The 12,102-nt window shown below is 43.5% G+C and overlaps 1 protein-coding gene across 1 annotated transcript in view; it reads left to right on the top strand.

Moving 5' to 3' along the window:
• The window catches only part of TPCN1 (two pore segment channel 1), a 365,587-nt gene that overhangs the window by 133,554 nt on the left and 219,931 nt on the right, over window positions 1-12,102 (top strand). The window contains exon 4 of the mRNA XM_086943251.1: window positions 4,547-4,723. Coding sequence (XP_086799377.1) covers window positions 4,547-4,723 — 177 coding nt within the window. The remainder of the gene's footprint in view (window positions 1-4,546; window positions 4,724-12,102) is intronic.

The raw sequence follows: 12,102 nt of genomic DNA on the forward strand, positions 1-12,102 counted from the left end.
CCGAGTTAAGCAGAAATTAAGGTAAATCACCCCAAGGAGCACACTAAATTAATACTGGATGAACTCACAGGCAACAACAGGCAGCACCACATAAGCAAAGGAATGAGGCCTCACAACAAGGGCCTCATTTATGAAAAAACGAGGACTGGCTGAAGGTGCCACACCTACCATTCTGTTCTAGCACGCGTTGCCAACAGGTAGAGAAAAATAATGCCCAGCTGGCAAAGGAAACAGGTAGAACCAGGATGGCACATGCCCTCAGTTACAAAGTGCTCAGCTATCAAGAGGCACATGCGTGGAAGGTGAGCTAGAAGCAGGCAGGTGGTGCTCAAGTCCCAGATGCCTAGGACAAGGAAAGACTACAAGGAAGACTATGCATCGCTCGCCCTATGTGGAAATAGTGAAATGAATCGATTTTAAAATACTTCCTAGAGTGTTGTGGGCAACGTTTACACAGCATTCTTCAGGCCCATCAGAACAGCACCCCCTCCCCAGTGAACACATAACTGATCCGGACACCCATCGCTTTCTGCTTCGGTCAGTTATATATCCCCCCCCCCCCCCCCCTCCCCCTCTGCCCGGTCTCCCCCATCATCTCAGACATCCAGCCCGGCCCCAGCCAGTGCTAAAATGAATATTTCCTTAACGGTCCGTTCCCGGCATCTCCCTTCTGCAATCTGCGCCTCTCTCTAAAACAGGTGTTTAATCACACGACATACTTCTCAAGTCTCACACGCTCGTCGCTCACCTTAGGCCTGGCTGGCTTTCCTTTGAAGGCGAGCGCCGGGGCGGGCCACAGAAGACAGGGCGACTGACACTGGGCAAGGCCAGGCAGGGGCTAGTACTGTTATAAGTACCACGGCGGCCGCACACTTCAGGCTTCTCCTAAGTCACCGCAGTGCCAGTACTAAGTCTCGCGCTCTTTTAAAATGCGCATGACCACATTGGCATTAATCACGAGGCCCGCCCCCTACCTTAAGACCGCGGCGCGCAGACCTATAGACAACACGCCCACGGACCTTAGTTCAAAAGTAAGCCTTACAGTGTGCACCAACTATTTAAATAATTCAAAAAGGCTCAGGCAGGCTGGCAGGGCGTGCGCACGCACTGCACCATAACTCATGTTTAAAATAGAGGCCCAGGTACGTCACCGTCCGTGGTGTGAGGAGCGCACTGTTTACAGGCCTGCCTTGCTTTTACTGCGTAGGCAGCGTGTCTTCCTTCCTCTGCTAAGAGTGAGGGGGCCCCTGACTGGAGCGTAGGGGCCCCCTGCGGGGGCCTGTGTTAATACGCCCGTGCCCATCGTCCCTATAATTACTGGTTGTTACAATAGATTGAGGCTCACCGTCCGTGCCATGGACTCCGTGGTGTGCGGCGCGAGCACTGTAGTTTACCTTCAAGACGTCTTACAGAGAGTGAGGGGGGCCTGGGGCCCCTGGAGCGTCGAGGCCCCCCCTCACCGCGGGGGCTGCAGGGGCCTGTGTTACGCCCCTGCTATTCACACTACTGGAAAGGTTCCAGCTTAGTCGTCCTGTAAACCATGGCTGAGATTTCAAATAAACTACTATTGTACCGATATAGCAACACCAGAGTGGCTTTTTAACACGGAGGTCTTAAAAGAACGTGCATGCCATAACAAGCCTCTTCCCATTTGACATATTAAAACCACCACCACTAAATCAATGGCTTCCACATCCTGCAAGGGACTATATGCATCAAGATAGAAGACCAAATTTCAGCAACAACTCTGTTAACCTAATCATGGAAGACTACTATCAGTGCAATATCATTTAAAACAGTTTAATAGGAGTTTAATCGTAATGATTTGATTACATTTTTACCAGTATATTTTATTATAATCCAATATTGAAACAAGGTAAATTATATGATAATGATTTACAATCTCTGTATACCAAGCACATGTAATAATTAACAAAGAGACATGGCTTATCCGAAGGTAATCAACTTGAGAACATCCATGATCAACTGAAATGTAATCGTCTGCCGAAGAAGACTGTGGGCATTGTCGTACAGATAAGAACCTTTTAATATTTCAGTAGGTTAATGTTCAACACCTGTACAGATGAGAAAGGGATTGTTGTTGTCAAAAAGTATTGTGAAAAAAACATCTTTTTGAAAAGGTGAAACAGATGAAAAATATCCCCAGCGAGGTAGGGGAGAACTTTTTAAAGAGTAGTGGCTTACTGATAGTCAACATAACAGATCACATGTTCACCAGTCCAAAAATGTCGTGCTGCGGTGTATCTCCCGCTCACTGTTTTTCGCGCACCTTGCTGACTTGCACTATAGCATGCCATGGAGAATAATTGTCTCTTTTTGCCTCTGACATTCTGATAGGAACTTGCTTCATGTAGACTGCAGAATACTCTCACCAATTTCAAGGGCCTTGAGGATCAGACTTCCTTAAAACGTACTTCAGCAACCTGCTCCTTTTATTTAAACTTTTAAGCAGCTTGCAGGTCAAATACACTGTAAAGAAGCCTTGTTAGCATCCTCACAAATCAAGAGGATTTATTTTATTAAATATGGATGCATGGAAGTTTTAAAATGTGTACCCAGGGCACCAAATCTTTGGCTCCAGAAGAAAGTAAAGTTTCCTCTCCCTATTATACCCAGGATTGGAAAGGAGCAGGGCGGAGGACAGCCTCCTCAGGAGCGTTAAACAGGATTCCTTTAAGACAGTTGAAGGTCCCCTGAGGTATTCTGATCTGCACAGCTTGGTCTTGTTATATTTGGTTCTCTATTAATTGTCTCTTAATATTGTTAAAAATCCCACCAACATCCTATAATTGAACAAGATTATACCCTAAGAGGCCATATTGTTCAGATTAAAGCTTTTTCTATTCTTGTATTTCTGCGGTTAGTGAAGAAGCTATTTATTTTGCATGGAAATGCACCCAAGAACATCACCAAATTCCTTCTCTTTTGAATTAAAATGTTCTCTAGTATGCCCATACCGGTCTTGATCAGATTTGAACATTGCCACTGTCCAGGTTTACTTGTGAAAATGCTTTTTGGATCTTGGCAAATATGAAATGCTTGAGGCAATTATTTTGTAATAAAGTTTAATCTTTAAAGTTTGTCTTTACTTCTTGTGATTTCAATGGAGTCTCCTCTTCAGACACGTAATGAATCCTTTCAATTTGTTTTACTTTTCAGCTATTTTTCTGTTAGTATGACTGCCTTTAGAGTACTCCATGAGATGTATATCTTTGGTGTTTTCACACACTCCAGTTTACACCTCATTGTCATTATTGTTTTGCTACCGGTTATCAGTGCAGTTGGTATGCCCTAGCAGCAAACACTACCTACCAAAGTTTATCTTGATGTTCCACTTTAAGCCAGTCTACCTTTGTAGTCTAAAAAATCTCTCTAACGTGAAGAAAATGCTGATTGATCCGAGTATTATATCCCCCTGCTATTTGTGGAACGTTCTGAACAGCAGGGGTGCTTTAAACAAGGAGTCACACAAGGGCCATAGAAACATCACTTATTGTTGAGAGCTTTTCTCTCTTTTTCTCATTCTGCCCTGCATTTCTCATAGAGAGATGCAAGCCTACAGCTTTTTCTTTTTTGTACTATTGTGTAGATTATGATTATTCTAGTTGTCAAAATGGGTTTTACACTTTGTATTGCCTTTCTCTTTACAACCATCCCTTATGAACGCTAACATTGAACCAATACAAACTACTAAAACACTTGAGAAAAGAATTTAATATCACTGAAGAAGGGTCTGTAAGGGTAAATCTGTTGAGTTCCGATCTTTAAACAAAATGTGCCATTTGCTTAGGTTAGTCTGTTTTGGTCACTGAGAAGGCAGAAGTGAGGTAAGCGTACACTTGGTGAGTGTGTGCTGAAAAGGAGGACGAGTGGGGCATAGCATCAGCCACATTCTACATGTTCATAGCAACAATGTCAGGGAGATATCTAAAACTCTAGTACTTTACGGAGAAGTGAACTTGAGATATCAACATTGCAGGTAACAGAAATGTCTTAAGGATTGCAAGCGTAAGTCAAGAAATCTGTTTTGATACAGAAAAATGGGTTTACGTTAATATCTTTGAGATCTTTGCAATGCTCTTCTTACATGTTTGTTTGCACCTTGATGGTTTATCTATTGAGTCTGATTTCGAGTTGGGTGGTCATGGTAAATTCTTTCATTTCTGTAGAAAGCGCTAAATTGTGCGGAGAATCTGCCTGTTGGATTTCTCCTAACATAAGAATAGTATGGTGGAGAATATTTCTTCAGTGCATTTCCTCAGAATTTATCATTTCACTAATAAATCTTCAGTTTCCATTAACACTGAACTCTAAATTGATCCCTTTTCAATTGATTTATGGTGAGACATAGCACAGATTTCGTTTAATTCTTTTGCTTTATTGCTGACTTAAAGGACTGAAAACATGTCCACAAAGAAAATATCATGGGGGTTGACTAGTAGCAAGTATGCAGGATGCCTGTAGTGTTTTGCGTCTCCGAATTTCTACTTGTTCTTCTTAAATAATGTGTGGACATTTTTTGTAGGAAGGCGAGAATAATGACAAGTTCTTCACGCACCCTAAGGATGGCCAGGCGCTGACTGCTTACCTCTTTTCACACAACCACCTATTCTACCTAATGGAACTTAGCACTGGCTTGACACTGATAATGCTTTCACTCTGCGAAGCTCCAGCTGTGCCTCCACTTCGGCTCGACATCTATGTATGTATTTTCTACAAGGTTCATGTTTACAGAGCACTAAATGACCCTTGGAGTAGCGTACCAACATGGCTAGAGCAGAGCTGAGCCTGTGTGCTGAGAGTTTAGTCTGCATGTTGCTGAATATTGCATTGACTTTTGCTTTTTTTACCCGGGAGGCACATCAAAATGTTTTTTCCCTCAGCAAGCTCATCAATGTTCAATGATTGTTGGACTCCTTATACTTAGTCCTGTCAAGACTTTTTTCCTAATGTCACTGAGCACATAAGTTAACTTTTTTACAGGGCAGCCCATAATATTGTAACAATGAGAGTGCAACTTGAAAGTAATACTAAGAAATACCAAATTTGTTATGAATGTGTGTCCTGTGATTCTGTAGTATTAAGGAGTATGGTTTACTACAGACAGTTCATCCTTCTGATAGTAGGTAAAAATGTGCTTACCTTTGTGATTATGCCAGCATTTGACACCGGCCTTTTACCAGCTAGCTTTAAAGAGGCACGCGTCAAGCCCCTGATAAAAAAGCCTGGGGCGGACCCGGCTATTCTGAAAAATTATAGGCCAATATCCCAGCTGCCTTTTCTGTCCAAGATCTTGGAACAACATGTGCTAAAATCCCTGTCTTCGTTCCTGGAGTCACACCACCTACTCCATGAGCGTCAAGCGGGTTTTCGTGCACATCACAGCACCGAGTTAGTAATGCTCTCGGTGCTGGATGAGCTCAGATGCATGGCTGACAGTAAAAAACCAAGTGCCCTGATACTTTTAGATCTTTCAGCGGCGTTTGATACTGTCAGCCATGCCCTGCTCCTGGACAGACTGGCCGCGTTCGGGATAAAGGATCTAGCACTCCAATGGTTAAAATCCTTTCTGTCAGGGAGGACCTAGAGGTTTCAATTAGCGGATTGTATATCTGAGGTGGGTGTTCTTGAGTGTGGAGTCCCGCAGGGCTCTGCACTGTCACCACTCTTATTTAGCCTTTATTTACAACCACTGATAGACTCCCTGGCAAGCATGGGCTCCAGAATTTTTAACTATGCCGATGATACTCAGCTGTTGCTGAGTATTGACAACATGACATCGGCTCAGACCCAGGCCCAGAATTTACTCAGGTTTACGGTGAGCTGGATGACGGCAAATTTGCTGAAAATAAATCCCGAAAAAACGGAGGTCCTGGTGGTTTTAACTGCTGCCTCGCCTTGGGGTGATTTGTTCTGGCCCCAAGAGCTTGGCCCCACCCCGAAACCATGCCCTATCGTAAAAAGCCTTAGTATTAAGATCGACCATGAGCTGACAATGGCTAGCCAAGTATCTTCTGTTGTCGGAACCTGCACCAATTTAATTAGGCAGCTGCGCAAGCTAGTTCCCCTACTCTCCCGAAATATGCTCCGAACTATTGTCTCGGCAACAATAATCTCAAGGATTGATTATGGGAACGCACTCCTATCTAGGCTTGCCAAAAAATTTGATCAACCGCCTGCAGGTTATTTTGAACGATGCAGCGCGATTCATTTTTAGTTCACCTAGACAGACCCATGCTTCCCCATTACTGCACAGGCTACACTGGCTCCCCATAAAGCAAAGGGGGGAATTTAAAAGTTTATGCATCGCCCATAAGGCAATCTACGGGCATGCACCTGACTATATAAAAGAACGGCTTGAGGTCTATAATAACAATCGAGCGTTGAGGTCTTCCAACTCCCAAATGTTGTCCCGTCCGCGTTTCAAAATGGCAACTAAGGGAGGGAGATCCTTTTCTGTCCAAGTCCCACAGATGTGGAACAAATTACCAGAGCCCCTCCGCAAAGAAACGAATCTTCTCCACTTCAGGAAGTCATTGAAAACGCTTTTGTTTAAGGAAGCTTTCTGTTCCATTTGAGCAAGGTTGTTACATCTGTACCTTTTGCTCACTCATTTTAATTGTTGTTACTGCATCTGTCAGAAGCGCCTAGAGACCTGACGGTGATTTGGCGCTATACAAACATCAGATAACAATAACATTAGTACCAGAAGTACTTGGCTTGATGTCTCGAAGTGTAGTAATACAGACATAGTAATTGTGATCAGTCAGCTTGGTGTTACTGATTGGGAAATTCAGTTAAGTGTCACCATGAAGCCTTGGTGACATCCCTGTAGGTGTGGGCACACCTTTGGTTCTTGTACAAGCAAGATTCCACAAGAGGTTGACTTTAGAAGTTTAATCCGATATCATCATTAATTCTCATGATAACATTTTGTGTTTGAATTCTTTCACATTCGTTTTTAAAAAAAAATGTATCATCATTTCATAATTTCAAATTACTCCAATGCATTTCGGGCTGTCCGCCCTTCATCCGGGAGCTCTATAAATAATAGAAGATACAGCACTAAGTGTATAAATCTAATATCAGGATGCAGAATACCAAATCAAACGTGGCGGCACATTTTAATGAAACCAGACATAACATTTCACAACTCAAGTTCCTGATTCTTGAGGTTGTCATGGAACGTGAGGGTATTGACAATAACAAACAATTGCTAAGGAGAGAGATCGCGTGGATTTTCAGAATGCAATCCACGAAAGCGATGGGACTCAACGATCGTTTGGAATTTTCCTGCTATTTATGAAACACCCTATTGTGGGGGTAGTATATCGTATACATAACTTCCATTAGTGCTGCAGATAATGATTCAGTTTTGCTTATTAATTTTTGTTTAATTTTTGTTTAATCGTTAATCACTATTATTGCCATTGGTCATTTAACATGTTTAGAATATTTGTTTGTATTTGTTTGTTCGAGGCATATGGGCTGCAGATGGTACATTATGAATAGATCGCCATCTGGTGTTGGGCTCAGATGATTGCACTTTGTTTTTCTCTTGGACTTCGAAAAGAAGTGACTTATCGGCGCGTATTCCCTTTCCAATTCGACGGTATTGTTATCGAACGCGATTTCATTTCCATTCCGGCGCGTTTTGACTCCAACATCGAAGAAAAAACTTTAGTCGACGAACAAGAGGCCTTTCTCGACGTAGTCAAGCCCGGAGTCCATGGAAAGGACTCCATTCAAGAAATGTCCAACGTGTGGTGCTAAGTTCCCACACAAGGACCTACACGAGGTGTGCAACCTCTGTCTATCGCCTGAACACGAATCCAGGGACTGCGAAGCCTGCGCAGCATTCTCCTCCAAGTCGACTATTAGAAATCGTCGAGCTCGAAGACACGAGGTTTCCAGAATGCAGTCGGAGGCGATCCCGGAGCTGTTCGGAGACCAGCAACTTGATGAAGAAGATGATCATGAGGATCAGTCGGGGTCGGAAGGGGACGAGTCGGATGTCGAAGAACTCGACGTGCAACAAACCGTGAGTGACGACGTCCCCTTACCAAAAAACCGACCCCCGTGTGGTAACGACCCCACCTTCGAGCCCGGTCAAACCGGAAAAAAAAAGTTTCCGACGCCCCGCCTTCGGGCTCGGCAACGAAACCGAAACTGAAACCGAAACATTCGGTCTCCCACCATGTCGGATCAGAGAAGAGGTCGACATCGACTTCGACGCCGAAGCTCCATGCAAAGGAAAGCTCGGCATCGAAACATTCCATGTCGAAACAGAAACATGATTCGACGTCGAAGACTCACTCGACACCGAAAAAATCGGAATCGAGCAAACACTCGGTGCCGAAAACACCGAACATTGACGATCGAAAACAAAGGCACCTTTCGGAACCGAAGGCTTCGGTACCGACACAGGAGCAACAGACAGATCCCAAACAGAAGATTTTGTTTATCGATCCACAAACTGGCAAAGTAGTGACGAAGAAGAGGAAGAATGAACAGATAGAAGACAAATCTCTTCCTTCAAAAAAGAGAACACTGGGGACAAATACAACTCCTCCTACTTCTCCTCGACCTAAAGTCAAACCCTCTTCTCCTATTCCTCACACTATGCCAAATATTCCTGCACCTTCTACACCAAGATCATCTACACCTCAGTCTGATGTAGACAGTGATACAGGGGAGGGAGAACCTCAAGGGGATGATGACACTATCCCAGATGAGGATGACCCATGGGAAAATTATAACGCAGGGTCAGATGATGACAACGACCCCGAGTTATATCCCTCAAAGCCTTCACCACCTGATGATAACACAGGGTTTGTACAGCTCATTAATAGGGCAGCAAAATATCATAAGGTAGATCTACATACAGAACCTCAAATAGAGGACTTCCTATTAGAGACACTACCTAATGCACAAAGAACATCAGGTACTCTACCTATGCTGAAGGGTCTTCTCAGTCACACAGAAGAAATATTCAAAGACCCAGTGAGGGCTAGGGTGTTAAACTCAAGAATTGATAAAAAAATATAAGGCGGCTCCAAAGGATCCAATATTTATCAAAGGACAGGTACCTCTGGACTCGCTTGTAGTTTCAAACGCTCGTAAAAGAGATCGCCGTCTGGTGTTGGGCTCGGATGATTGCACTTTGTTTTTCTCTTGGAGAGACTTTTGTATCTTGGTGACTCCTCCTTTGGTTGGTAGTGCGCATGGGCATCGGCTCCATCCTTAGATTGTTTTGCCATAGTAGGGTTAGATGGAGTAGTATGATAGAATACAGATAGGAATGCCCATGTAAGTGTATCTAAATAAGATAATGTTGGAACAGACACGGGTTTCCGGGGAGGCTGGGAGGGCATGTACCACTCTGCAGCCCTCTATGCCAAGAACAGATGCATACTGGTAAGTAGCATATTCCGTGCGAGGCATATGGGCTGCAGATGGTACATTATGAATAGACTATACAGCAGTTCTCTCCCTAGCGGTGGTCACCTGTGTCTGTTGCAACTGTTTGAAATAAAGTCTTTAATACAGCTTGTCCCACTCTAGCTTGTTGTGTTGTGTGCACATCTACACAATAGTGCTTTGTGAAGGTATGCGGTGTAACCCAGGTAGCTGCTTTGCATATGTCATCTAGTGGAATGTTTCCCAAGAATGCCATAGATGCTCCTAGCTTACGTGTAGAGTGAGCTCTAGGAGGAACAGTTAATGTTCTGTTTGCTTTTAAGTAGCATATTTGAATACATTTTACAATCCATCTGGCAATGCCCGCTTTAGAGATGGGATTGCCCTTATGTGTAGGAGAAAACGCAACAAATAGCTGTTTTGTCTTTCTGAAAGTTTGTGTTCTTTCTATATAGTACAATATTGCCCTTCTGACATCCAATGTATGTAGGGCTCTTTCCGCTACCGTCTGTGGTTTTGGAAAGAAGACCGGTAATTCCACTGACTGATTGATGTGGAATGCAGAAATTACTTTTGGTAAGAATTTTGGGTTTGTTCTAAGAACCACTTTGTTTTGGTGTAACTGCATGAATGGTTCTTGAATTGTAAAAGCTTGTAACTCACTTACTCTTTTAAGTGACGTGATAGCTATGAGGAAGGCCACCTTCCATGTGAGGAATTGTATTTCACACCTATGCATAGGTTCAAATGGTGGTCCCATTAGTCTGGTAAGTACTATGTTGAGATTCCAGGCTGGGGAAGGTGGTCGTCTTGGTGGAATGACTCTTTTGAGCCCCTCCATGAAAGCTTTAATTGCTGGTACTTTAAACAGGGAAAGATGTTGCCTGTTTTGTAGGTACGCCGCTATAGCTGCGAGATGAACCCTGATAGAGGTATATGCTAAGTTACATTGCTGCAAGTGTAGTAAATAGCAAATGATCTGTTTAGTGGATGCGTCCAGAGCCTTGATGTGCTTACTGTTACAGTGTATAGCAAACCTCTTCCATTTTGCTGCATAGCATGCTCTGGTGGTAGGACGTCTTGCTTGTTTAATGATTTCCATACATTCTGGTGGTAAATCTAAATATCCAAACTCTATGACCTCAGGAGCCAGATCGCTAGGTTCAATTGTTTGGGATCTGGGTGCATTATTTCTCCATGGTTCTGTGTAAGGTGCATGGGTAATAATGTTAGCTTTTGATGTGGCACCTGTGAGAGTTGTAGTCAGTGGTGAACCACGGCTGTCTTGCCCACGTGGGTGCCACTAGTATCATTGTCATTGAGTGCTGCTGCAGTTTCCAAACCACTAACGGAATTAGTGGGAGAGGGGGAAAAGCGTAAGCAAATCTGTTGGACCAATTTATCCATAGTGCATTGCCCTGGGACCGGTGGTGTGGGTACCTGGATGCGAAGTTTTGGCATTTTGCGTTCTGATGATTGGCAAACAGATCTATCTCTGGTTGCCCCCATCTTTGGAAGAATGGCTGCAGTATTTGGTCGTGCAGCTCCAATTCGTGTACTTGTTCTGACTGTCTGCTTAGGATGTCTGCTATCTGATTTTGAACTCCTGGTAGGTGTTCTGCTAACAGATAGATCTTTTGAGGAATGGCCCATCTCCAAATGTCCTGTGCTAGTTTGGATAGTTGGAGAGAGTGTCCCCCCCCCCTGTTTTTGAATATAATACATTGCAGTCATGTTGTCTGTTCTGATCAGGACTGCCTTGTTCGTTATTTGCATTTGGAAAGCTTTTAGTGCTAGAAATACTGCTAATAGTTCCAAGTAGTTGATGTGTAGTTTCTTTTGCTGCACACTCCACTTCCCCTGCACTGTGTATTTGTCCATATGCGCTCCCCATCCGGAGAGCGATGCGTCCGCTGTTAGTATCACTTGTGGAATCGGTTCTAGGAACGACCGTCCCTTGGAAATGTTTGTTGTGTTCCACCACTTCAGAGAGCGATGCGTACGGTCGTCTACCAACACCAGATCTGTAATCTGACTTTGAGCCTGATTCCACTGTGTCGCTAGACAGTATTTACCGGTTTTGTTACTGCCTCCATACGCCGATCACCTCGTGAGCACTCCTCACAGCTATACACTTATTTGTTACGCATTAGCGCATTTAAAGACCACAGTATTCACCAATTGTGTTATTGTGTTAATACGCAGATCACCTCGAGAGCATTCCTCCCTATCACATACCTGCTTGATACGCACTCGCGCATTTAAAGACTGTTCCTATATTATAGAATTTGTTTCATACACTTAGTGCTGTATCTTCTATTATTTATAGAGCTCCCGGATGAAGGGCGGACAACCCGAAATGCATTGGAGTAATTTGAAATTATGAAATGATGATACATTTTTTTTAAAAAACGAATGTGTAAGAATTCAAACATAAAATGTTATCATGAGAATTAATGATGATATTGGATTAAACTTCTAAAGTCAACCTCTTGTGGAATCTTGCTTGTACAAGAACCAAAGGTGTGCCCACACCTACAGGGATGTCACCAAGGCTTCATGGTGACATTTAACTGAATTCATTCATAGACGTGTTTTAGGACGGACACGCCACCTGGCGGAGCACCCTCCCCTCAACCTACCTTTTCCATTTTAAAAAAA

The sequence above is a fragment of the Lissotriton vulgaris genome, chromosome 11, assembly GCF_964263255.1.
Source record: "Lissotriton vulgaris chromosome 11, aLisVul1.2, whole genome shotgun sequence".
NCBI classification, from domain to species: Eukaryota; Metazoa; Chordata; class Amphibia; order Caudata; family Salamandridae; genus Lissotriton; species Lissotriton vulgaris.